The 26,908-nt window shown below is 39.7% G+C and overlaps 1 protein-coding gene across 3 annotated transcripts in view; it reads right to left on the bottom strand.

Moving 5' to 3' along the window:
- Window positions 1-432: 432 nt before the first annotated feature.
- Window positions 433-26,908, bottom strand: part of GRM7 (glutamate metabotropic receptor 7) — a 576,789-nt gene continuing 550,313 nt past the window's right edge. For all 3 annotated transcript variants that reach the window (XM_089520203.1, XM_089520213.1, XM_089520222.1), the window contains one exon: window positions 433-1,676. Coding sequence is in view for 1 of the 3 variants with exons in the window: in XM_089520213.1 (XP_089376339.1) it covers window positions 1,627-1,676 (50 nt within the window). In the remaining 2 variants the exon portion in view is untranslated. The remainder of the gene's footprint in view (window positions 1,677-26,908) is intronic.

The following is a 26,908-nucleotide window of genomic DNA, read 5'->3' as shown; positions in this document are numbered from 1 at the left end:
GGCCAATTGTCAAGAGTGCTTAGACTATGGGCCCGAACAGACAGGCCAAAATAATGCTGCTTTGGGTCACTTTGGAGGTATGCTGTTTAAATGACACACACATCTTAAGAGGCCAGAAACTACACCAAAGCTGCACTCCAGTCCTTAGGACTTGAGCGTGGCTTTGGCGCAGCGTCCGGCCTCTTAGGATGCATGCATCATTTAAACAGCATACCTCCAAAGTGACCCAAAGCAGCTTTATTTTGGCCTGTCTGTTTGGGCCCCATCTCTTCCTGTGTCAGAGAGTTGGATTAGATGGCCCTTGTGGTCTTTTTCAACTTTATGATTCGATGATCCCATGGTTCTAATAGCAGCTGTTGTTGTCATCTTGATAACAATTGAACCGTGAGGTTGGATGCCAACTAAATAAAAAAGGTTATTACAATAAATAAAGAAAATTTAACCAAAATGTTTTATTGATACATTCTTGGACAATATCACAGGATTGAGAGTATGGAAAGAGGGAAGTTCTGCGGCAAAGATTGTTCTCACTAAATTGGCACATAAGCAGCAAGATTAACGAAATTACTTATTACAAACAGTATAAAACATACATGCTTTTTTCCTTAAAATTCTTTTTTTTTTAATCACACTGGTCAGTCAATAGTGGGGCATCAACAAAGAAAAAAAACTTCTCAAGACATGTAAAAGCCATTTTCTTTCTTCCAAATACCATAAGAGTTATTGAAATTATTGCAAAATAGTTATATACCTTAATGAAAAGAACAAAATAGAAACACAAATACAAATATTCAACATAAATTATTAACATGTACTGTAAAATACATTACTGGCATGCATTCCAAATATCAAGACGATCTCTATCAAAATTCAGCAATCCATTCTGTTTTCTCTGTTGCCATCAGAATTATGAAAGGCAGAAAATGGAGGTGGAAGTGGGAAAGGGGTGGGAACAGAGTGAGGAGCTTGCTGTGTCAGCACAGTTTTTGGTCTTCAGTATCTTTTTCTCCCTTTTATTTTAATTAAAAAAATAACATATATGAATTGAAGTGGTACAGTAATGATCATACAAGTCATGTACATAACGTCTTTTAAAAAAAAATTCAGGGATTCTTCCTTGTTTGTTGATGTGGCAAAGTTAGAAAGAACAGGGCTTGCATGATGCTGTGCATTTGAAACCAATGGGAAAACCTCAGAAACATAGATGGCAATATGCAAAAATCTCTCACAAACTGTACAGAAAGTTCAAAAACTTGCAGTTTGGAAGTACATATAAAGACAAAATAGCCCCTTGAAAGTCACCATTGCCAACTGCAGTTCACCCAGGAGAAGTTGGGTCTAAACTCACAGGTCGGAGCTCATAGATCATACCTCCCATACAAAGAAAAAGGTCCAACATCACAGCCTAATGGCAGTGCCAGTGACTTATTAAGCCAAGAATAAGTTAAGGAAATTTTCATAGAGCAGCTGTTCAGAATACTTCGATCCTTCAAAAATACTGTCTGGCCTTTCAACACTTCCAGCAGTGCATACGCTGCAGTCTTTTGGGAACAGGCCAACGTGAGGTTAGGTGACTGAATGGATGAAAATCTCCATCCCCCCCATGACTCTGTCCAATGCAGCAGATTAGATAACCAGGTTGTTATAACTGACATACTTCTTTTTTGCAGCAGGGCCTGAAAGAAAGAAAGGGGGGGGGGGAGGCAAGAGAAAAGCAGTCACCAATACAAGAATCTGTTGAAAAGCCTGCTATGGCTTCTCCGTGGTAAATATCCATGTTTGTGAAATTGTATTTCATGATCACAGGCAAGAGTCAGGGCTTTTGGTTTGTTTGAGGTTTAATTCTCCTCGCCCCAAGATGTTTTGTTTTGCCATGCACCCAAATCTGCAAAATACAAACATTTTCATGCCTCCCTAACAATGTAACTCATTTCTAGAACACAAACAATATTCTCCAGGTCTTAAATCCAATAGTTGGCCAAATTAGAGTAGTACAGCTAAATTAATGAGATTTTGGTATTTCAACTCTTATACTGTATGAAAGTTGAATCCATTGATTCAATTGGTCCATTCAAGTAATGACTAACCATCTTAGGACTACATTTTTAGGACTACATTTTAATTTTTTTTTAAAAAAAAAAATACTGCTTGTTTTGGCTACATATCAAATCCACACCACCTGACTGTGGATATTTGATAGCATGTGCAGGGACAGATACATTGGTGCACATATGCACACATGATAGCATGCAGACACCACACACACAGGTTCCCCCCAAAGCTTTACCTCTTGTCAGAAACCTCAAATCTCAGTGGTTTATTTATTAATGACAAATATTTGCTATTATTTGCAAGAACTAATGGCAATACAAAGTTAGGAGAAGATGGATTAATATATGGAAGAATATTTTTTAGGAAAAAACATGTTTTCCCTCTAAGGGCAATAAGAAGATCCTTTTTCTAATGTTTACATTGTGTCCCTGCTACAGTCTTAGATTTCTCCAAAACTGCTAAATCTGATAGGAAGGAAAGGAATAAGGAGAACAAATATGAAAAAAGAAACTAGGGAAAGGCGGGAATGTCTTGGGAGGAGCATCAAAGAAAGAAGTCAGGTTACCAGTGTACAATAATGAATGTTTTGGAGTGATACGTTGGTGCAGAATGTGTCCTCTGGATATTTCTTTGTCACACTTGAGACACTAATTCAATGAGATCCACTACCAACTCACAGATGGATTTCTTCAGCTGTTTTGCCCCACAAAATTACAGTATGTTCAGTCCCTCCTCACACACACACACCATGGATGGAGAATGGGACCAGAAGGCATGCAGAGACTGTCATACTGGCAATAGCAGAGCTCTCTAGACCTGTGTGATTGTAACTCTATGGAACAGAACCACTTCAGGTGGAATGTGAGATTCTAAAACACTTAAAATATTCACATTCAATATAATTATATAGACAAACACACACATAGACAGACCTAGAAGTAAATTCCAATACATTTGTTGGGACTCCCAAGTACAGGAGTGTAATTATAGGGAGAAAAAAAGAGGTCACTGTCCCCCTCCAAATACAAATTCTGCCTTTCAAATGAAATTTTGCTTCAGCCCACAAATTTCTAGCACAGCAGTAACTTGAATGTTCAATTGAGCATTTAGAAATGTAGGAATAGGGACAGGCAATGTTATCAAGGGAATGTGAGCACTGCAAATAGGAGTTCCAGGTCTAACTGACTTTCAGTGTCTCACTCTGCAATACTAGCTATTTGGGAAATTTCATTTTAGGGAGCAGAAATCTTGTTTAGGTTATCAATGCCCTCATTTTGTCCCACTGTAGAGACACCTCTGCCCACATATATTAGACATTTTTTGGGATCCCATGGGTTGCACACAAGACTGACTCAGGGCTGCTTGCCAGCATTAGGTTTAGGTTGGGTGAGATCTGAACTCCCCTAATCTTTCTGGCTACCAGTCCATTTCTGGACACAATTCATAAAGTGCTGGTGATCACCTATAAATAAAGATATAAAGGCCCATGGAAAAAATAGGAAAAAACACTTTTGTCTGTGTTTTCCCTGAATCACACTAAAATAAAATATTCCATAATTGATTTTCTTTCTTTCTTTCTTTTTTCTTGTTTTTGTCAGTTTTTCCCCATTTTTTCTGAAATAAAAAAAATAAAAAAATAAAAAAGGAAGTAAATGACTTATGAGATATTTTATTTTAGCATGATTCCTTGAATGTGGTGATCTATTACACAATATGATAGAGTTGTTTGCGAGGTGATGGCAGCCTACTCATTGTTGTGTGTTTGCCTGATTGTGCAATCCTATCCTTGCTTTTTATCTGTCATTTGTTTATACTCTCCAATCTGCCTGTACATGAACCTATGTTGTGTTTTAAATTGGAATTTTGTAATTGTGCTGGCCAAATGGCCATAATAAAGTTATTATTTATTATTTTAGCATGATTCAGGAAAAACATGGACAAAAAATGGGTTTTCTTCCTAAGTTTTCTGTGGGCCTTCACATCTCTACCTATAAAGCCCTGTACAGCTTGAGTCCAGGCACTTTGAAAGACTATTTCTTCATTTTTGAGTCCATCAGAATCCAACTCTCTCTCTCTCTCTCTCTCTCTCTCTCTCTCTCTCTCTCACACACACACACACACACACACACACACCCCTGGAAGACATGCTATTATTACTCTTCACAGTGTTCTCCACTGCCCATCAAGTAGATAAAGCAAAGGGGAATCCAATGGGGAATTGGTTTTTGGGCTTCAAGGAAGTCAGTCAAGGGTCACATGTGACCCATGGATTGTAGGCTGCATAATGACCTGGGAGTAAACACTTTTGTACTCTGTGAGACATACATCTAAGGAGAAATACATAGAATTACATTGTTGCAGCATTATGAATCTGGGCAAGATAACCCAAATTACTGCCAGAATGACACATGTAAGACTATTGGCCTGGAAGGAATTCTTTTTCACCTTAGGCAAATAGTTATGTATTTCTAGGCTTCTATGCCAGGAATTTCCTTTTTGCCAGAGGATTTGTGTAGCCTTTGGGATATTCTTACAGATAGCTGATCATAGAACATAGAATCATAGAGTTTGAAAGGGCCATCTACTCCAAACCCCTGCAGGAATCTACAGATATAACACTCCTAAGTAGTGGTCACCCAACCTCTTTTTAAAGACCTCCAAATAAGGAGAGCCTGCCACACTCTGAGACAATTTACTCCACTATTGAACAGCTCTTGCAAGTTTGATGGACTACATCAAAGTAAGTCCTGGTTCCAATCTTGAATTCCCATATAGAGCTTCTAACTTACACAACTTTGCCTTTTGCCTTTTGTTCCCAATTATTACAATATTCAGTCAAGTACTCCAGTTCCGTTAAAGTCTTCCATATGCCTCCATTTAATTTTATAGTGACCACACATAAAATATCTTCCATATATATATATATATATATATATATATATATATATATATATTACTTTATGGAGCTTTCATACTTTAAAGATGTCTGACCTTTTTGGTCAAAAAGATGAATTTCATGTCTTCTAATTATGACTACTGGCTTCTATCTTAGTTTTCACTCTTCCTTCCTACCACAATAAAAATGCAGAGCAATTTAAGAGGTTTAAGGTTTGCAGTCTAGTAGACAGAACAATGCCAGTCAATGTGACAAAACCATCACATTTTCATCCTTTAGAAGGGCCTTGTGCCATTTCAATTAGGCAAAGAACAGCATATATTCTGCTGACTGGGAACATGCAAGCTGGGATTGCAATTCAGCTATTGTATGAAATTATAAAATTGGAACACATATAAACAAATGCCAAAGTGATGTTTACCTTCTTAAACATATGCATACTACAGCATAATGTAATGCATATTTTCTCATATCTAAGTCTATGGATTGTTCCCTACTAAATATATTTGGAATGAATGTTTTGTACTGTGCCCTCGTGCCCATTTGTCTGGAATTGCATCCCACTGAACCCAGTCATGACTCCTGAATCAACATGCATGGTCCCATGAATGTGGAACCCTATGAGTGGGTACTGTGGTGTGGGATGACACTATTGATTCACTGAAACAGGCTGGATAATTTGGACATTTGTGCTAGGTCAGAAGTCATTATTTCAGCTACGTTCACCTCCAACCCATTTACCTTTTGCTCAGTGGACCTGCTTTCCCTCCTAACTGGACAGCACAGGCTTTGGCTGGTCACTTTGTAAGTGGGTAGAAATCCTGGCCTTGCATCACAGCCACATTGGATGGAGGTATTTTTTGTCCATCCTGAATTGTACTATGATGACTACTGGTATTATGGAACAATTGGCTGAGATGCTGCTGCTTGATTATTTAGGTTATTGTGGGAACAGGGCAGCACTAAGCAACCAAAAAGGATTTATTTGGTCTTTTCTTTAGACTTTCAGGCCTAGAGGTGGAGAGGAAAATGACTTTTCGGGCTGGCTCTTTCAAGCTATGAGGTTTTGGAGGAGTTCCTGCCATTGGCATTTTTGGTGGCTGACCCTAAGTTCTGGAACTCTTCCTAGGGAGTTTAGAATGATTCCTTTCTGGCTAAGCATCTGTTGACAGACAAAGCTGTTTTTATTCTGACAGGCCTTTGAGCACTAAATGCTTTTTAAAATGTTTTAAAAATATTTTTAATTTGTGAAGTTGAAGGCTTTCATGGCTGACATCCATAGTTTTTTGTGGGTTTTTCAGGCTATGTGGCCATGTTCTAGAAGAGTTTCTTCCTGGCATTTTGCCAGCATCTGTGGCTGGCATCTTCAGAGAATGCTTGTTAATTAATTCCATTCTATGCTTAAATCAGTTTTAATGCTTATCTTTACTATTATTACTACAACTCCTCCTCCTCCTCCTCCTCCTCCTCCTCCTCCTCCTCCTCATTATTATTATTATTATTATTATTTGTAGACCATCAAGAAGGCATCTTGAGTCCTAGTCCTGGGGAGAATAAATAAAGATGATTGATAATGATGATGATAGTTTGGCCTGGAGGATTAGATTTTGTTCTAGTTTCCCGCCAAAGAGCTAAATGGGTAGGATTTCTGCTTAATTGAAAGGGTTATGAATCAATAGATTTAACAGAGAATGCAAGCCAGAAAGGAGACAATGTCTAAAAATGGGAGGAAATCTTGTATTTTTTTATTAAAAGTCTACTGGGTCAAAGTCCGTATCTGGTCAGTATGATATACACAATACAGCCAAGACTGAAGTAGAATGCAATTGAAGATTCAATTGACTTGATACTAAGAGTTACTTTAAGACATTGTCAAGGATTTGTACTTGTCACTATGACTGTTGGACCTTTTTTTATCTTTCAAGAGCAGACTTACATGTCATATCACCAATTATTTATAAAGGTTCTTCAGTTTACAAAAGCAATTTATGAATTTCTTTGAACAAACTAAAGCCCTTTGGGATGTACAGAAGAAACAACAAAATTTGCTTGATACTTCCGTGTGTGTGTGTGTGTGTGTGTGTGTATTTCAAAAAGCAGATGATACTGCCTCTGTTTATACAGGCAGGTTCCTTGTCATGTTATTTGCAATCCAAAGTAGAAAGCTAGGTTATTGTCATCCAACAGCTTCATTTATGAAGTATAAAGAATCTGACTGTAGTTAAAATATTATTTTTATTAATCTGAGTATGTAGATATGGCTGTATCATTCACACAGAATAAAGAACAGTGTTGTCCTTTTGAAACTACTGCTTAGCAACCCCAATGAAATAAGTAGCTATTATCCAAAAACCAAAGATGTGTGTTTTGGCACAAGTTTGATTCATTCACTGCATTTATGTATGGCCAGCTGCAAGTAGGCTGCTATGTCTTGTTTGTGTGTGTGTGTGTGTGTGTGTGCATGCAGAGGTGGGATGGAATCAGCAGTAACTTTCTGAACATCTGCTATTGCAAAATGCTATAAATCTAATCAAATAAGAGCACCTGGTAAACAAGAGCTTGAAAGCAATAATAGTGATTGCATTAGGTGTCATCAAATGTGCACACAAAATGGTCAGAATGGAACACACACTGATTTTGGGTTCAGGAGCTTTCCAATAACTGATGTAACCTGAAATACTCTGTAGCAGAGTATCAGCTCTGCAGCATGCATGTTCTGTTGTGAGGATGCTGAAAAGTAGCAATTCTAAATGTTACATTGAAAAATGAATGAAAAGAATTGTGGTGAACAAGAGAGAGGCTGCATTCACACTACATAAATGATCTACTGTGTATAATGCGAGAGCTTGCATGGTTTGAGTGTTGGACTGTGACTCTGGTGATCAGAGTTTGATTCTCAACTCAGCCATATAATCCCACTGAGTGACATTGGGCAAGTCACACTCCCTCAGCCTCGGGAAAAGACAATGGCAAACCTCCTCTGAATGAATCTTGCTAAGAAAAAAAAACATTATAGGTTTTGCCTTAGGATTACCATAAGTCGGCAATGACTTGAAGGCACACAGCAAACATCAAAATATACTCATGTGTAAGTCTAGAAATTTTAGTCAAAAAATTGACCCCAAGGCCTGGGTAGACTTATCCATGGATCAATATAAGTACTGTGCTATAGATACTGTGGTATCTACCTAGATTATTTCTGCAAGGTGGCTTCTGCCAGAGAGTTTTATGTGTGTTTATCACAAACATGTTTGCATGCAACTTGTATATGCAGTAAAATAATTAAAAAAAGCCAATTAAGAGCAACAGATGACATTGCATATCATTTTCAGGTAACAACTTTGAGTAAGCTTCACATGTGTATTAAGGAACCAAACTCCTCAGTAGAAGAATGAAATATGTATCCTTTACTATCAGGTTAAATCACCCTTCAAAACAACTGCCCCAGAACCCCACTAAAGAGTTAGATTAGGCAAACATTCCTATTCAACCATTATATTCAGTTCAACATCATACTAACACAGAATCTATTAAATTTGACTGTGAGTGTGACATGGATGGGAAAGGCATTTTGCCTTCCTTCTGGAGGATTCTTTGCACATAAGGAAGCACTGTGTCCTGCTGCTCAGTGAGGATATTTTATGTATAAACTCAACCCATGAGATGCACACTTTTACAATATTCCATTTCCTTCAAAATCTAACTAAACAACTGAAAACCTAAACAAGGCTGTAAAGCAACATACCTGTTAGATGTCTATGAGCTTGGCCTCAGCTTCTCTTTGCAAAAAGTAGGTGGACAACCATGGCTTCCTCTAGACCTCTTATTTGCTATATACTTTATTTCCCACAGAAGAAACTGGAGACATATCTCAAGATCTTCAATTGATGGGTATTTTATTTTTATTTTAAAAATAAAAAAAGCAGTTCCCTCTGCAGAGTTTGAACGCTACCCAGATTTTGCTTATCATATAAACTTTATTTTGCCATGTTTTTTTTTTTCAAGATTCCTTGGAAGAATATGCTCTTAGGGTGTGTATGTGATTGAAAAGTTAATGAAAAGGTGGGTAGAAAACTGCTTAAATTTAAGAAAGTGATGTTTTGTTTGTGGTTAACTCACCCTCCACTAGCGAATAAGATCTTTTGGCTACAAGCTAGCAATACAGGTAGTTGCCAGTTGTGAACCTCTGTCTCCACTGACCTTAACAAACACTGGTATAGCCCCCTTCCAATTCTTAACATTTTATTTTGACCCATGGACATTTTTACAGTTGTGCAAAAGATGGCACTTTGTTTTGTGTTGTCAGGCAACATTTCTGCCAGGAATAAGGGTGGGAAGTATGTCATTAACAGTGTGTGATCATGTATGTGGAAAAAAACCCATATTATTTCAGAATATCAATACAATCTAATTTAATTTGGATATAAATTCAATCTACAATTTTTCCCTTAACACATTTCCTTTTCCCATTGTGATAGCTGTAAACAGAAGTATGGTATTATCAACTTATCAGAATCCAGTAGTTACCTTTAAAACTTCACTTTGTCTTACATAAAGACAGAGGCTGAACCAAAACAATATTGTGAAAAAAAGGCTACTTTTATTTCTGTACACTGAACACCTCCCATGCTTTGTGGGAAATCTAATTTGTACTGCAAGATGTAATACTTCACATAGTTGTTGACATGGCTTTAAAAAGATTCATTTGCAGCTTGTCTTCAACAGAGTTAAATGGAGAAGCAGGAGTCCCTGTTATGGAACAATAAGAAAATAGTCCCTGAGATTTGTAGTTAACTTTGGAGTAATTTGATTTCTGGTGCATTTGTTTATTTTCCTGTTCTATTGTTCCTTTACAGAGCTAGGTAATTTACAACATCAAGACTGCTTAATGTTGTAGTATGTATTCATTTTACTGAGGCAGTTGTAGGACTTCTCTAATCAGATTGTTTTAAAGTGTATATTAAATTCAGGCATTTTCAAGCTCCTCTAAGGAACTTCAGGCATACTAAGCGTGTGCAGAGGCAAGATGATAAATGTTTTGTTTTCTAGTTAAATGACCACCCAAGCAGAAGCATGTTTAATAATGATATTTTATAAAGGAGGTATATAAGGCACCAAAGATTAGCAGAATGGAAAACTACGGCACAACCAAGAGCCTCGGAGAATCCTGCTCTTCAGAAGAATGCAAAGAAAGAACTGCAAAGATTTTAAATACTTTCTCAAGTAGTCTGTTTTGTGCCTCTTTAGACAAAATAAAAAGCCATCCATAGGAGCTTGCTGAATCCCATGACAATAACTACTGCACATACCACCACAAAATTAAAGATGCTTTTCATAGCCTAGGACCGTGATGGCGAACCTATGGCACGCGTGCCACGGGTGGCATGCGATGCCATTTCGCCAGGCACGGGGACACGGAGAAGGCGGAATGGGCACACGTGTGCCCCGGGGACAGGAGCAGGGCCTGCGGACCCTTTGCTCCTGCCCCCCACGGGCCCTTACTGGTCCCCAGCTGTCTCCGAGAGACAGCTGGAGGCCAAGGGAAGGGCAGGAGGAGCAGGCGTGAGCCTGTCACTCCTCCCCCAATTTTCCCCGACTTCCAGCTGAGAGACAGATGGAGGCCGGGAAAGGGCACGGGAAAGCCCTGCCCCTGGAGGGTGGAAGCCCCGCCCTCACAGGGTGGAAGCCCCGCCTCTGGCATGGGCCCCCGCCCCCAGAGGGCGGAATCTCCACCTTTGGCACGGCGACCTAAAAAGGTTCGCCATCACTGGCCTAGGAGAAGATAGAGTATGGCATCCTATTGGGAATTTATGATGTCATAAGACGATTTAGGAATGCACAGTTTAGAACTAAGGTGTTGAGCAATGGTCATATTCCCAGGAGGGAAACATTGTTGTAGTTGTGCCATTGAGACCACTGCACAAGCCAAGCAAATAGCATGGCTATGACAGTACAAAGGCAGAGGGGCAACAACCCCTAAAGAACTACAGGGCAGCCATAATCTAAAATGGAGGGCAGTGGAAAGTCATAGGTGCCCTGTACCTGGCCAGGCAACTGTCCTCACCTTTTGCAGTGCCATATTGTGCAGTGGAAGCCACTGTTACACGGTAGGATATATTGCAAAGAACCCCATTATGTGGTGGCAGCCCCTATTGTAAGAAGTAAGACATCTTGCATGGTGTTTCATTGGATATTATCACAGTTTTCTAATATACAGTCAGCCCTCCCCATAAGTGGCTTGCCTTCCACAGCTTTGAGCTTATGTGGAAGGCAAGCCCTGGCAGAAGTAATGAGGTACGTACCCGCACTGCTACTAGCATGCACCGCTGCAAGCATATGCCCCATTATTTTCTCTGGAGGTTGAGTATATGCTGTTTTCCCCATATGCGGGGTGGAGGTGGGGGGTGGGTCCGGAATGGATCCCCTGAGTATGGGGACAGCAGACTGTAGTTGCATACTCTGTCATTGTAAGGTTATGCATTGCAGCCTGTGATAAATGCTCTCAGCCAATATTCTGATGGAGTAGGCAACAGGGGAGTGATGTGTCACTTCAAAGAGCACATCCTGGGATGTACAGTAAAATATTTCACTGGTGAAGGACTCTGGAGTTGCATGACAGGAGTGAAGTGTTTTGTTTTTAAATGCAGTTTATCCAAAAATGCTAAGGCGGGTTACAAACCACCATTTAGTATGCGCTCCTCGCGTCCTAGGATTAGGAAGGGGCGTGCTAGGGTTAGGATGGTTCTCACCTTCCTAACTGCCCCTCTCCCTACGACGCATGGAGCGCGTACTAAACGGCAGCGCCTGTCCACATGAGCGCTGCCATATTTACGTCTTGGACGCACAGCGTCCAGACGTGGCGTGACGTAAGTGATGCCGCGAGTGCACACCTCGTGCCTTGCGGCACCACTTCCAGGGGCCAAAAAGGAGCGCCATTTCAGTACTCCTTTTTAGCTGCGCCAGGAAGCCTCGTGGTCTGGCTGCTGGGGCTTCTCGGCGTAGCTAATGGAGCCGGTGCCAGACCGACCGCTTTTGGGCGGTCTGTAACGCGCCTAAGTTTTCCCAAATGCTGCAGGATCAAGAAATATCCTACATAATTACTCACAAACTATAAAGCCTCATCATTAAGAAAAGTCATGACCCTTTATTTTTACTGTTGGATTTTTTTTTTACTGATATTAAAACTCTTGTTTAGTTATATTATTTGTAAAACAAACATGTTAGACATAATGTGTCTTTGTTGTTGTATTCATAGATCTGCTATGTCATCCTTCCTATCACCACAAACATATGGTAAATGGTAAATCTACCTCCCTTTCCAGTACTATAGCCAGCATTATTTTCAGGGAGCCAGTGTGGTATAGTGGTTTAAGCATAGGACTAGGACTGGAGATCAGGGTTCGATTCCCCACTCAGCCATGAAAATCTACTGGATGATCTTGAGTGTGTCATACTTGTAGCCCCAGAAAACTCTGTGACAGAGTCACCTTAAGTCAGAAACTTAAAGGCACACAACAACAATTATATTCCAGAAGAACAGAAGTCAACTAATATCCTTTAAAGAACATGACAAATTCTTAAAATTTATTTATTCTTCTGCAATAACATTTATTCTGTGTGTATATATGTGTCTGAGAGATGGGGAAAATAAATCTCTTATTTATTTTTTCTCTGCCACTCAAAGACACAAAAATGGAGTCTTCATAAAGAGGTATGCATAAAAGAGTGAGGGCAAATAATACAGCCCTACACACTCACTTTCCAAATGCCCACATTCAGGGTGGAATAAATTATAAGAGTACTTCACATTAGGGTTACACAAGGGGGACCATAATAACATAAACATCATTGTGTCCACAATTCCCCATGAGACTTCTCACATATGATAGCAATGCCAATTTTTGAATCCTTCACAACTATACATTTGTTTTCTAACATGTCACTGCAAAGCAGTGTTTTGGAGTAATTTGAGTTCAAAAATTTAGCACTGTTTTCTTGTTGCTAGGCTATTTCCATTCATCCATTTTAACATCCTTTACACACAAGAAGCTGCCTTGCAGAGAGTAAGACCATATTGATCTGTATAGTTCAGTACAGTTGACTCTGACTCACAGTGGCTTTCCAGAGTTTCATACAGGGACTGAATGCAGACATTCTGTGTGCAAAATCTGTATTTTAAAACTGAACTACTGTCTCTTTCTAAAGGCTACAAGAAACTGGGGAATGGAAATGACTTCTGAATTAGTTTTAAATCAATTCAGTTTTGGTTGGATGCATTTTAATAATCCATAAAGATTTTTTAGGTTTCCCTCCCCACCCTCCCAGCAAGGACAACTGTGGATCAAAGAAAAGTTTGGTTTTACTGTCCCCAAAATTTATGTGCACATAGACATTTCCTGTATCCTAGTAATTTCCTATATCCAGAATTCAGATTTTTCAATCTCTGTTTCCTTGCATTGAATTTAGATAGAATTTTGTATTATTTGTGTTATTTTATAAGTCAAAGACATCACATCTGCACTATAGAAATAATGTAGTTTGACATTGCCATGGCTCAATGCTATAGAATTCAGGGATTTGTAGTTCTGTGGTATAGTTAGGCATCCCTGTCAGACAGATCTGGTACCACAACAAAATACAAATCTCAAGATTCCATAGGATGGAATCATGACAGTTAAAGTGGTGCCAAAATGTGTTAATTCTGCAGTGCAGATGCAGCCAAACAAGTCTCAATTATGTGCCCAGGTCAAATTCAACAGATACAATAATTTCCAGTATGGACACTCCTTGTCTAGCTACATAGCCTTAAAAATTTGGAGGCCATTTGGAATAAATGATATGGTATCAAGAACATGGTTGAATACCAAAGGGTATATAAAACCTAGCTAAAGTAGTAATCCCTCCATACCCTATATCCAGATAGTTCATATATCTGTTCTGCTTTTTCACATGCTCATATTTTTCCAACTCAAATATATTCTGTAAAATTGTGAAAAATATGCAGCTTTCCAAAAATATTTGGAAAGTATGCTTCACAATACAGACCAAAAGGATATTCTCATTATCTCTATGCAGGATAGAACAAACTGTTTTTGTTTTAAAAGATATTAACAATCTCTGAAAGACCACAAGGGGACAGAAATACACCATTTGTATTTTCCTGCCACCTTGCAAGGTAGACCCCACAAAATATGCCAGTAGCTGGAATAGAGATACTTGAAGTATGGAGGCTGAATTGTCACCACAAATAGGATCAAATTAAGCTGCTCTAGATGCAACCTAGAAAGCTGAAAAAGAACTATAAAGGCAAAGAGAAAGGAAGGCTTGAAGGTTGCCTAGCAACTATTACCATTTCTGTACATGAAGGCAGTTCCAACTCTGGAATTGTTGATATTTGTTTCTTGAAATGTACAGGCAACCATTCAGTGTCATCATGTTACAAAAGGAACTACCTGCCATTGCAAGGGAAAGACAAGACTTATGAAATGTTGAGGGCAATCCGTTTTTCCTTGGATTGTAAGTAGGACAGAAAAGAAAGTTTGAGTTTCAGCACCAATCTGTCAGCAGCAATTCTGCAAGCCTCACAATTGAGCTGAACTCAACGTTTTTGTCTTGGGGCCTTAACATGCTCAGGATTTAGCTCTCATATACAGAGGGAACAAGTGAGTAGGAATGAATCAAGGGCAGGGTGGGTCCAAAGGCTCACAGGTTGCAAAAAGTCCTCTATTCTATCCCCAGCACAGAACTCACATGTGTCACCACAAGAGTTATTTCAGGTTAAAGAGCAATGCAGAAACAATGCAGAAATGTTGTTTTTGTTACCTATATTCTGTGAAAATTTCATTCTTTCCTGAAAGCTGAAGGGGACTACATTGCTGGTGGAAAAGGACTCGATATCTCATGCATCACTCCCCCCTTGGCAGTATAAGCCACACAAGCAAAGAAAATAGAAGCACCTACACACTCACAACTCCACCTTTCTTCTTCTTCGTCGTCTTCTTCTTCTTCTTCTCTCTCTCTCTCTCTCTCTCTCTCTCACACACACACACACACACACTCTCTCTCTCTCTCTCTCTCTACAGAACTAGACATTCTTCACATTAATTACCCCACTTAATTGCTTTATTCTTAGGTAGCGTATATAGGTTCTTGGTGCTTACAATGTCCTACCGGGAGCAATATACCACTGTCTCACTGTGTTCAGTAAAAAACAATGTGCATAATGTAGGTTAATGTTCATAAAACTGCAACCTAAATCTGTCTTCTCTGCCCTCTCTTCCATCTTTCCTCCCTTGTTAATGCTGTTTAGAGTCACTGTATAATTGGGTGTTCCTAAAAACAGCAACAACTCCTACTACCAGTAGACAGAAGAACAACAGTGGTGTTATAAGCTATTTTCCTTTACTCCCAATAATACAGGCGTATCAAAAACAAATATTTGGCATAGTTTATGTAACCCACACTCAGCCAGAGTGCTAACACTCCACCCAACCCACCCCATCATCCTTGCTATGGATATAATGGTAGACATTGTTGACATTGGCAGGACAATCTTTTTAATGGGGGGATTTTCTCCCTAGGAGTGAGGGATGAAGGAGGTTTCTGAGCTAGAAATAGCATCAGATCATATCCTAGTTGTTTCATGGTAGATATCCTAGTGACCAGGCACAGGTACACTAAAATGCTGAAATTTGTAATTGTTTCACATGGGCAATAATTGTTGCTTCACAAAGGAGACCTAGAATGGATTGAGCAAGTGATGGTTCTAAGCATCCCTTTCACAGACAATGTTCACTATAGGTCCTTTCACACTACATAATCATATAGCACTGTGATTCCATTTTAATTGTCATGGCTGCATCCGAGGAAATCCTGGGCTTTTCAATTGAAGGATGGATATCTAGAATTCTCAGCCATACAAGCTCCAAGATTGCATTTGACACAGCTGTGGCAGGTAAAGTAGAAGTATAGTGCAATCATGGTGTAGTGTGTATTGTATTGGGTCTGGATTAAAGCTGATGTCCAAAAAAAGAGATGGACAGAGTGCAGCTCTAAAGTTGAATGATGCCCCCCCTCCCTGGTTGTTTTTGTGGTTTTCTACCCATGCAGACACAACAAACTGTAATTTTTGTGATCCTTCCTACCCAATGATTTGTTTCACTTGGGAGGCTTCAGGAATGACAATTCACCTTTTAAATTGTTTGCAGAGTTCCTGCACCTTGTTCAACATGGACATTTTTCAGAATCAGAAGTGGTCTTCTGCACCTTCTGACATTTTTGTGTTTGTATACCAGTTTTCTGGTCAATGCAAGTGCCAACCTTTGTCTCATTATCTAAAGTTCTGCAATGGTTCTATAGTGAGATGGTGGACTGGAGATACACCTCTGTGAGCTTGTGGATCAGTTGAGGATATGGGAGAGGGTCCAACCACAATTTATTATTTTAGCCTCACATGGATGCACCATAAGCCATTTCACTTCAAAATTATAGCATGTTTTAATAAACAGACATATGTCTTCCTGTCTGTGGTCTTCGGAAACCATTCAGACTGTGTATCTTAACTGCAGTATAAGCTGCCTGGGATTGCTTTTCAGGGCCACATAAGATCTGGAGATTATTTTGAGTTTAACATTACAATAAATGTGACTTTACATGTACTGTTGTTTGGTACAATCTATCATTGAAATTGAAACACACTGAACTGAAGGAAATGCAACAACATTTTATGTTGCCAGTATGTTTCTTGTGCTTATACTCTAGACCTCCTCTTTTATTCGCTTGAATACATTGACAAGCAGGTAGTTTTTTGATGCACTGATTTGAAATGCTTCTGTAGAGATAACATTAAAATCCACTTATATGCTTAACTGATCCTTGCCTTTTCAAGCCTGGGCATCTCCTAGCAAATTCCAAATCAATTATATTTTTCTACTTGTTCTATCTGCACAGACTGATTGTCCTTGAAGGCGCAACACCTGCTTTATAATTCTGCCATTCAGAATACAATACATTTATTTAACCAGTATTTTTTTAAAAAAATCTGGGATCCAAGAAATATGATTTATTTTCATCCGGGAGAGTAAAAATCAAATATATTTTAGTGTATGGGGCAACCTGACATATATCTATTAGAAGATCTATTAAATGTCATGTTAATTCCCATCTAACCAGGACCCATCTAATCTTGTAAGCTAAGTGTGGTCAGTCCTGGTTGCTTGGATGACAGACCACCAGGTTCTGTAGGCTATATTTCAGAGGAACTGGCAAAATCACCTCTGAGTATTCCTTGCCTAAGAAAACTCTGTGAAATTCATGAGGTTGCTGTTAGTCAACAGGCAACTTGAAGACACATACACAGACAAGTAGCAGGAAGCTTAAAAATGCCAAAGGAAGAAAAAGGCACAACTAAAACTTAATAACACACACACACACACACACACACACACACGGATACAAATTCAGTTTAAGACTGCAGTCCAATACACACTTATCTGGGGTAAGCAACACTAAACCTAATGGTATATCTTTTGACTAGATATTTATATGATTGTCCTATAAGTGACCTGAATATAGACATAGATTTCCAAAAGATTATGGTTCACTGGCCAGGACAAGATAATTTGAATCAATGCCCATCCAGGTTTAGGTCTGGTGTAATTGACAAACATTTTTGGTTGCCCTAGTGTATGACTTCGGACAAAAAATGCAGATCTTTAGGTTCTCTGAGCCTGTAAGCTTTCCTTGGCCTCTGACTGGCTTTCATCAATTATAGTAATCTTCTGAATTTCCACATGACTGGGTTTGGATACCATGATGTTGCAATGGCTTGCACCAACCTCCCAGGCTACTTTCACAAAGTATGACATGGGCGCACTGGACTAGAGAAGTTCTGCTCTGCATTCTGGACTTTAAAACAAACCACACAAAGGATTATATTCCTATAGCAGCCAACTGTTGTTGTTTTTTTTTTTTTTTTTTGGGGGGGGGACTCAATTACCAGGATATCAGGACAACATCATCTTAATGCAATTGTTCCTTTTCAACTGATATACAATTATTATTATTATTATTAACCTTTATTTATAAAGGCATGCTTCCTCTGGTTTTGGAGGTGATATGCAGGCATCAACATCAAAGTCCATCTCCATTGAATTTGTCCAATTTTAAAGCCATTCAAGCTAGGAAATTTTACTACATCTACTACTGCAAAGAAGTCTTTCTTTTTCTCTATCCAGAATTACCCACCTTTCAGCTTTAGAAGATAAACCTCCACCTTTGACATGCAGGAGTATACAAAGCGTAGTTTTTACTTTTATGCTACTTAATCACTACACAAAACTTTTGGAGAAAATCATAAGGTGGGCTGAACTGAAGTGTCAGCAATATCTGGATGACATGTAGCTCTGCTATTCACTTCCTAATCCCAGGGAGCTATGGAATCGTTGAATCATTGTATATAGATTGTAAAACACCTTGGCCCAACTTGGCCAGACTTAATTCATCAACTGCCATTGAGTAACAGTGAAGGCTACTTTGGCCTGTTACAGACTGCCAAAATAAAGCTGCTTCGGGTCTCTTTGGAGGTATGCTATTTACATGATGCATGGGTCCTAAGAGTCTGGAGGTTGCTCCAAAGCCACACTCCATTCCTAAGCACTGGAGTGCAGCTTCTGGATTCTTAGGATGCATGCATCATTTAAGCAGCATACCTTCAAAGAGACCCGAAGCAGCTTTATTTTGGTAGTCTGTAACAGGCCTTTCTGACTTCTTAAAGTGGAAAGATGAACCACTAAACAAAGTTTAATTGTCTTTCAGCTGGGACTATACTCATTTCACCCACATCTCTGTGTCTTTCAGCAGTAAAAACAAAACAAAACAAAAAAACAGTGTTGCTGGGAAATAAATTAGCATACAATCAAGTGTAAAACATAACCTTTTTGAAATCTGGATATTTTTAAATAAGTGAGATTTCTTCTTTTGTAGATACATGTTCAGATTATTATTATTATTATTAAATATGGAAATATTTGTGGCAATAATAGCTAATATTCTGCCCTTCCCTCCTTCTTATGTTTAGCATAGAAACACCTTATTCCCCTTTCTGCTTGACACTTTCAACTATCTAGGAGGCTGCTTGAGAAAATGAGAAACCATCCCTAAACAAACAAACAAACAAACATGTTTTTGGAATCCTTGAAGACCCATATTAAAGAGTTCTCTAAATACAGTCATGAATTATCTTCATTACTTTAAATTCACAGTTATATGCCAATCATTTCACATTTACATGCATTCTTTTAAACAATACTTTTTGACAGAGCAATGGTTGAATGTTACCACTGCAGCTTTCCTATATCCCAACTTGGAAATGAATATTTACGAAGTCTGCTATTACACCATCTATAAGACCAGCTAGACTGCATAACCTTTGAAGTAGATTCCAAAAGTATTTCATCACTCTATGACCCATGGGACATGTAAAATACTGCCCAATAAATAAAATTATGCTAGAATTCAAAGCAATGACTATAATTTTTCAACAAAAAACCTTTGACACTGAAATTCCCAGAAGACTGGAATATAACAACATTCAGAAAGAAAGATTTTGTTTTAAATAATCATCTTCCCAGTTTAGGCATTTATTAGAAGTAGCATGATTACTACATTTTCAAAGGTTGACTGCTACAGTAAATTTCTTATTGCAGATATTAACAATATAAACATTTAAACACATATTTCAATTTAAATTTAGGCCTGTTACAGACTGCCAAAAATAAAGCTGCTTTGGGTCTCTTTGGAGGTATGCTATTTAAATGATGCATGGGTCCTACGAGTCCTGAGGTCGCGCCAAAGCCACACTCCATTCCTAAGCACTGGAGTGCAGCTTTGGCGCAGCTTCCGGATTCTTAGGATGCATGCATCATTTAAACAGCATACCTCCAAAGAGACCTGAAGCAGCTTTATTTTGGCAGTCTGTAACAGGCCTTAGAATACTATTTACATTGAGAATTCATAACACATCAGTGCAGGAACACCCCCCACCACAAAGCCAGAAAATAGCACTGGCTAACCATAAAGTATGCAAACTTTGGAGAGACTTTTAAAACAAAAGCAAGAATAAAACAGGGCTAACTGTTCAGAGTTTATTTAGACATCAGACATAGCAATGTTAGTCTGGAATATTAGTATGCAAAGGGATCCTGTAGCACCTTTGAGACTCACTGAGCAAAAGAGGTTGTAGCATAAACTTTCATAGACTTGGTCTACTTCCTTAGATGGATAGAATGAACTCAAACTCAGGAAAGCCTTTTATAATCAGATTGTATGAATAGCCATAGAAATGAAATAGAAAAACTTGTGGATATGGTGATGAGGTCACAAGTTCATTTTTTAAATTATAGTCATGTAAAAGTCCTTCCTTGGCAAGACTTCATTCCATCATTTGAGGAAGTAGACCAAGGTGCAATCCACACAAGGCAAAAATAATCCAGTTTGACACCACTTTATCTGCCTTGGCTCAGTGGTAGGGAATTCTGGGAAGTGTATTTTTGTGAGACATGTAGCCTTCTTTGTTGGAGAGCTCTGGTGCCACAGTACAGTTCCCAGGATTCCCTAGCACTGAGACAGGGGACTTTGTCACACAGGGGAAATCAGAGGGAAATTGGGGGATTAAAAGGGAACTTTCCCAGGACATTTGCATGATCTCAGGAAAATCTCAGGAAAATCCCATGAAAGATTTGTTACTGGAGCAGTCCTGGTTCTTCCCAGGATAAATCCTCTCTAATTACAAAGGTGTTTATCACACGGAGGTTTTTGCAGCTCATCTCTGGGGTGACTCCTGGTTCAGCTATGTGAATTCACTTTATAACGTACATGTTTTATCACACCTGGTTGCCCTTTCTTTGCCCTTCCGAATCAAGGGGGAATTGAATCCAAAGCAAGTCACGTGATGTGGATTCACACAAAGTGGAGTGAGTGCAAATTGTATTGTCACACCGGTGCATACCATGCCGATTCAATGATTCGAATTGGGACCCTTGCACATGCTCAGTGGGGGTCTGAACGCATCCTGAACCTTTGCACTTCCAGAGTGAAGAAGGGAGCCTGGTTCCACTTTCATGTGAATGACTGTTTCACATTTCTTCCTCCCTTCTATTTTCCCATCCCTGGCAGCCAAATTCAAAGGGGTCCACTGTGTCAGAGCCCCTATTCATTTCAGCCTCATCTACATATATTCTCCTGTCATTCTCCTCATCTATTTCAGCCACATCTACATCTATCCTCCTGTCATTCTCCTCATCCATTTCAACCACATCTATCTCTATCCTCCATGTCAGAGCCCTCATCCATTTATTATTATTATTAAGGAATTATTATTATTATTATTATTATTATTATTATTAATTTCTTTCACTGCAAAATAATTAGTGTAAAAGCTGCAAGTTTAATTGGAAGTAAATCCTTTGGATCTGAAGGAGACCCATTTTGGAAGATTGCAGAAATGATCTGGTTCCCTTATTCTCGATGTTCCCTAAAATACCACCTCCTTGAATCCAATCCACTCTCCTTTCCTTTGTAACAGTTGCCTTCTCTTAGGTTGCATCCACACTTGGGAAATAATCCAGTTTGACTCACTTTCACTGTCCTGGCTCATTGCTATGGAATTCTGGGAACTGGAGTTTGATGTTCCCCCCAGCCTCTGATGGCCCCCTCCATTGCTCCCATCTCTCCCTCCAGCCTCCTGTTTCATTCCCCCCATCCCTATCATCTACTGTTCTGAGCAATGGAAGCAATTGGGGCAAAATTGCAGTGCAGCATCATAGGAAATGTGGGACCTTGGAGGTTTGGGGGAGGGTACCGGGATGGAAGCAAAGTTGCATTCCACACCAGACCAATTTGGAGTGAAATCGAAGTGAGCTTGGAAACAATTTCTATGAATTCGCTTGTTACCAAGTTCACCAAAAGGAGGAGTCACTTTGGAATCACCGCAGAAGCGCCACGGAACAACCCCCCCATAGAAAGCAATCACATGTGATAATACATCACGTTATCGTGTGAATTCGCATCATTGGACCCGCAGTCATGTCAGATCAGAACTGCAAAAAGCTGCAAAAACCTCAGTGTGATAAACGCCAATGTCATGGGAAAATCTTTCCCACGATTGTGTGAATGTCTCAGGAAAATTCCTTTTTAAACCCTTGATATGCCCCGTGTGATAAAGTCCAGGGTAGTTAAAGCAGACTGGATTATTCCTGGAGTGTGGGTTGGACTACAAAAGCTTATGCTTCAACAGTTTTTGTTCAATTAATCTAAAAAAATGCTATCAGATCCCTTTGCAGCATAAACTGAAGTGAGATTAATATGTCCATCTCCACTTAGAAGAAAGAACAAGCCAATTTTGTAGCAGAAGCATCAGGAACACAGAAGGGAATCTTATACTGAATGAGATACTGGTCCATTTGTCCCAATGTTATCAAATCAGACTGGCAATCTGGACTCTAAAGGATTTTGAAAATGTTTCTGTCTAAACTCTACTTGGAACTCCTTAGAATTCTCTTGTGCTCTCTCCAGAATGAACCAGTCTCAACCCTGCTTAGCTTCCAAAATCAGACTGGATCAGTGTTGTATGTTGGTGTGACTTATGACTAAAATAACAGTTTTTATAATGATTAATTTTTTTTTGGTAAGTCTTTCTTACAAACCCGGTACCCTGATGTAATGAGTCTATCAAGGACCATTCAAAATATATTTCAAATATCTGGAGAAAGGGGTGGGGTAATGAATGCAACAAGTTGTCATAGCAACCTTTGTGGCAGGAAATAAGATTCAGAAGCAAATAAAATTAGCCTTTCTAATGCAATTAGCAGGAAATAATATTTTGACAGGTTACAATCAGAAAACATTTATGGACAACATAATGTCTTTTTTGAAGCAATACTCACTTGTCTGTTGTTGTCCCTTTAATGTATTAAACAGGTTATGTATCATTTGCAATATATATATATATATATATATACACACACACACACACACACACACACACATACACACACACGCACATATATATATATACACACACACATAAAAGAGAGAGAGAGAGGCATGCCATCTGGAATAATTTATTGGCAATATAGACAGCTAATCAATGTAGTATAGCGAATGTAGCAAGTCAGTAGGAGATCAGCATCCTCCAGATGGCATCATTAATACAGACAATATCTAAAAATAGTTTAGCAATCTTTTGAAAGCACAAAAGACATCATGATTTGTTCCTCAAAGGAATTTGCTTCACTCCAAGGACCTATCAGGACATTGTAGTTGACCTAGATATGCTCATATTACCTTTTATAATTAAATGGAGAGCCATTAAAGTAAAGTAAGTGCATTTTAGTTGTAACAAAATGTTAATAAACCATTCAAGGTAAACAAGATGGAGATATAAATCTGATCATCTATTGTATATCTTTCTTGTTAGCAATCAGTGCAATTACTTCATTTTATTTTTAACAAATAGCAAAGGATATATTAGTAAAAATGTCTGAGTAAACTATAACAGACAGATTTTTGTAGCTTGACAAAATGTGCTTGCGCTGGGAGGAAACTAGAGGCCACATTGACATGATGGTAACTGCTGGAGTGCAATCAACACACATTCTGGTTACATAAGTAGAGACTAGAAGAAACCTAAGCAGCCTTGGAAACATGGGTGCAGAGACATAATTAATACCTTTTTCTTTACCCATCTTTCTGGTAACAATCTTTTTTGAAGTTATTAGTTCCCTTGGCTCCCAATAGCTACTATTGATATCAACTGTATGTGCACATTAAGCACAATCACACTGATGTACAGGTTTGGCTCTATTTTCCATAGCATTACAAATGTTTTATGAACTAGCCTAATACCTATATCAATACCATTGATATAAAGCATCATAAGGGGTGGTGTAGTGAAGACTGATTTAGCAAGGTCAAAGTCCAGGACTTTCTAATTAGCAGGGTTTATTACACTGTCCACTACTTGCCTTGGACTTCCCTGTTCCATCTATGTTTAGCTGCATTCCCCATAATAGATAGCTAGAAATAAAATTGATTCCGCCAGAGAAAGTGTATTGTTATGAGGTATAACTGTTAGTTTCCAAAATGTATTGGGATAGCTTGGTCTTCAGTGGGCAAGCTCCTGATGGAGATGAAAAATGCTAGACTGCTTCTCCCCGACCATTTGGACTGGGGAGGAGATTTTGCTGGCCTCTCATTAGAGACCAGCATGTTAAAGGAAAAGAGCATGCTCTGCTGGCTGTTGGGAGAGGAGGGGCCGGGGTTTAGCTTGCTTGGGGCTTCCCTGCCCAAACTCCTCTCACTTGGCTTCAAACGCTGGAGCAGGAAGGAGGCCTTAGATGCCTGTTCCTGCCCAGCACTCCTGTGGCCGGCCTTGGAGAAGAGGGGCCTGAAAGCCAGCAGGGAGCCAGCTGGCCTGACTGTGGGAAGCCCTTGGCAGGACAAGAGATCTCTGGAGGCTAAGTGATGGGGCTGGGAAGGGGGCTTGGGTCCTTCTTCACAGCAGCCCTCAGTTGGGCCTCTGGGGAAATAAGAGAATATCCCCTTCAAGTTCTGTGCCTGCTACCTTCCTCCCCCTGTTAATAGTTTCAGTAGCAGCCATTTGGTTGGAGGCTTGGCAGCCATTTTGCATTGGCAGCCATTTCATATAGCTGCCTTGCAGCCTTGTTGTGGGAAGAAGGCCTGTGGCTCAGTGAGGAGGGTCCTTCCACTGCAGAGGGCCCCAACTTTACATAACAATCCTAAATCAGACCTATTCCACTGATCCCTTAAAGGACTCAGATCCTGTCTGATGTTGGGAGCTAAGCAGTGTCTGCCCTGGTTAGTATTTGGGTGGGAGGCTGCCAGTGCTGCAGGCTATATTTCAGAGGAAAGAAGTGGCAATGCCACCTCTGAGTCTTATTTTAGGCTAAAACTGTTAATGCTAAGCTGGGTTTGCCCAGATGGTTTTTGTAGGGGAGTGTGCCCATAAACACAAGAGCAGCTGGTGTTTCATTCACTGCTGGCTGCCTCCCTTGCTGCTGAGAAGTGTGGCAGCCATTTTCTATTGGCAGCCATTTTCTATAGCTGCATTTGCAGCCTTCTTCTGGGGAGGCCTGTGGCTCAGTGAGGGTGCTATGCATCCCCAGGGGGCCCTAGTTTGGCATAACAATCTCTAATCAGTCATTTGGGAATAAAAGCTTTCATGCTAAGCTGGTGTTTAATTCATTCTATAACAGCATTCAGTGCTGGCTACCCTCCCTTGCTGATTTGGTTGAGGCTCAGTAGCCATTTTGTATTGGCAGCCAGTTTATATAACTGCATTCCCAGACTTGTTTGGGGAGGTCTCTGGCTCAGTTGCGGGTGTCAAACAACTATAGAAGGCCACAGAGTGCCATAACAATCTCTAATCAGTCATTTTGGAATAAAATTTTCATGCTAAGCCAGGTTGGCCTGGATTTTTTTTTGGGAGGGAGTCTGCCAATAAACGCAAGGGCAGCTGGTGCTTAATTCCCTTTATAACATCATTCTGTGCTGGCTACCCTCCATTACTATCAGTGTGGCAGCCATTTTTTATTATTATTATTATTTCCCCAGCCATTTATTATTGTCACATTATCAGCCATGTTGAGAGGATGTCTGTGCTTCTACAAGGGGTGTCATACAATTTCAGGGGACCCCAGTCCCACATGTCAAGTGTTAATCAGCCATTTTCAAATTAATTTTTATGCTAAGCTGGGTCCAGTATGGATGATATTTGGAGGGGAGTCCACCGTTAAATACAAGAATGGCTGGTGACACAAACATATACATTCATTAATGTTGGGATGGGTGATATATTATGCAATTCAAGTTTGTTCTGTTCAGTATGGCCTTTGTTTTTTGGAGCACATCCTTATAATAGGAACTATCATTTACTCAGTTAAAGTAATTGCTAATAGCTCCAAAGAAAGGAATAGAGGGAGAAGGGCCCTGCCCCCAAAGAGGATGATAGTGATAAAGATATTCATTGGGATTCAGTGCTATCCAGGTTGCAGGCTTTGGAATCTGAGAGGGTGGAATATGTTCCAAATGCATCTTCTGGGCATATGTCAGCTGTGATGTTGGAACAAAAGAGATTATTTAACAAAGTTTGCTCTCGTCTTACTCCCCTTGAGCAGTTACAAGCCCAAGATGAGGGTTCTTCGCAGTCAATGTGTCAGGAGGCTTCCAGAGGGTCAGCGAACTACAGTGGATGGTAATGTTTCAGACATTTCACCAGGTGAGGAACTTGAGCAACAGTTTCTTTCATCACTGGTCACTTGACCACAGGGTCCAGGCCAGTTGCAGGCTGTATCACAGCCTAACCCCATACCTGGGACTTCCATGGCTACAGGGGTGCCATCTTCCCCTTCTGCTAGGCCTACACAAGGTGAGCGCTTGCATAGTGGACATCTGGTCCAGAAAACGCCTATTTTGTCTTCCTTTCATGGTTCAGGACCAACAAGCCAACAACAGAAACTGTTATGCTGGGAGTTTGGCTCACAGGGTGTCTGTAACCGAAAGCCCTGTAGGTTTAAGCATGAATGCTCATTGTGTGGAGGGAATGAATCCTTTAATAACTGCACCCTGATAAGGGGACAAATGGGACATAAGGACCAAGATACCAGAAAGGTAGGTGGCCCTGCCACCCCTGCTACAAAAGGGACCTAGCTCATTAGATGCTGATACCCTCTCTATCTGGCTGAAATGTTATCTCATCAGAGAGGCTGCATTGTTCTTGTTAAAAGGTTTTACTTATGGTTTGAAGATCCCCTTTTTGTGATATTTCGTCCCCTTTTCTGGCTCCTAACTTAAAATTAGTTAGGCAAATGGGAGACCTGGTATATAAATGATAATCAAGGAAGTTTCCGAAGATAGGTTGATTGGACTCTTCCAGGAACCTCC

This window comes from Sceloporus occidentalis, unplaced genomic scaffold (genome assembly GCF_023333645.1).
Source record: "Sceloporus occidentalis isolate IW3139 unplaced genomic scaffold, rSceOcc1.0.p SCAF_1, whole genome shotgun sequence".
NCBI lineage: Eukaryota > Metazoa > Chordata > Lepidosauria > Squamata > Phrynosomatidae > Sceloporus > Sceloporus occidentalis.
Note: the sequence above shows the minus strand (reverse complement) of the source record. Positions and strands in the feature narration are given on the sequence as shown.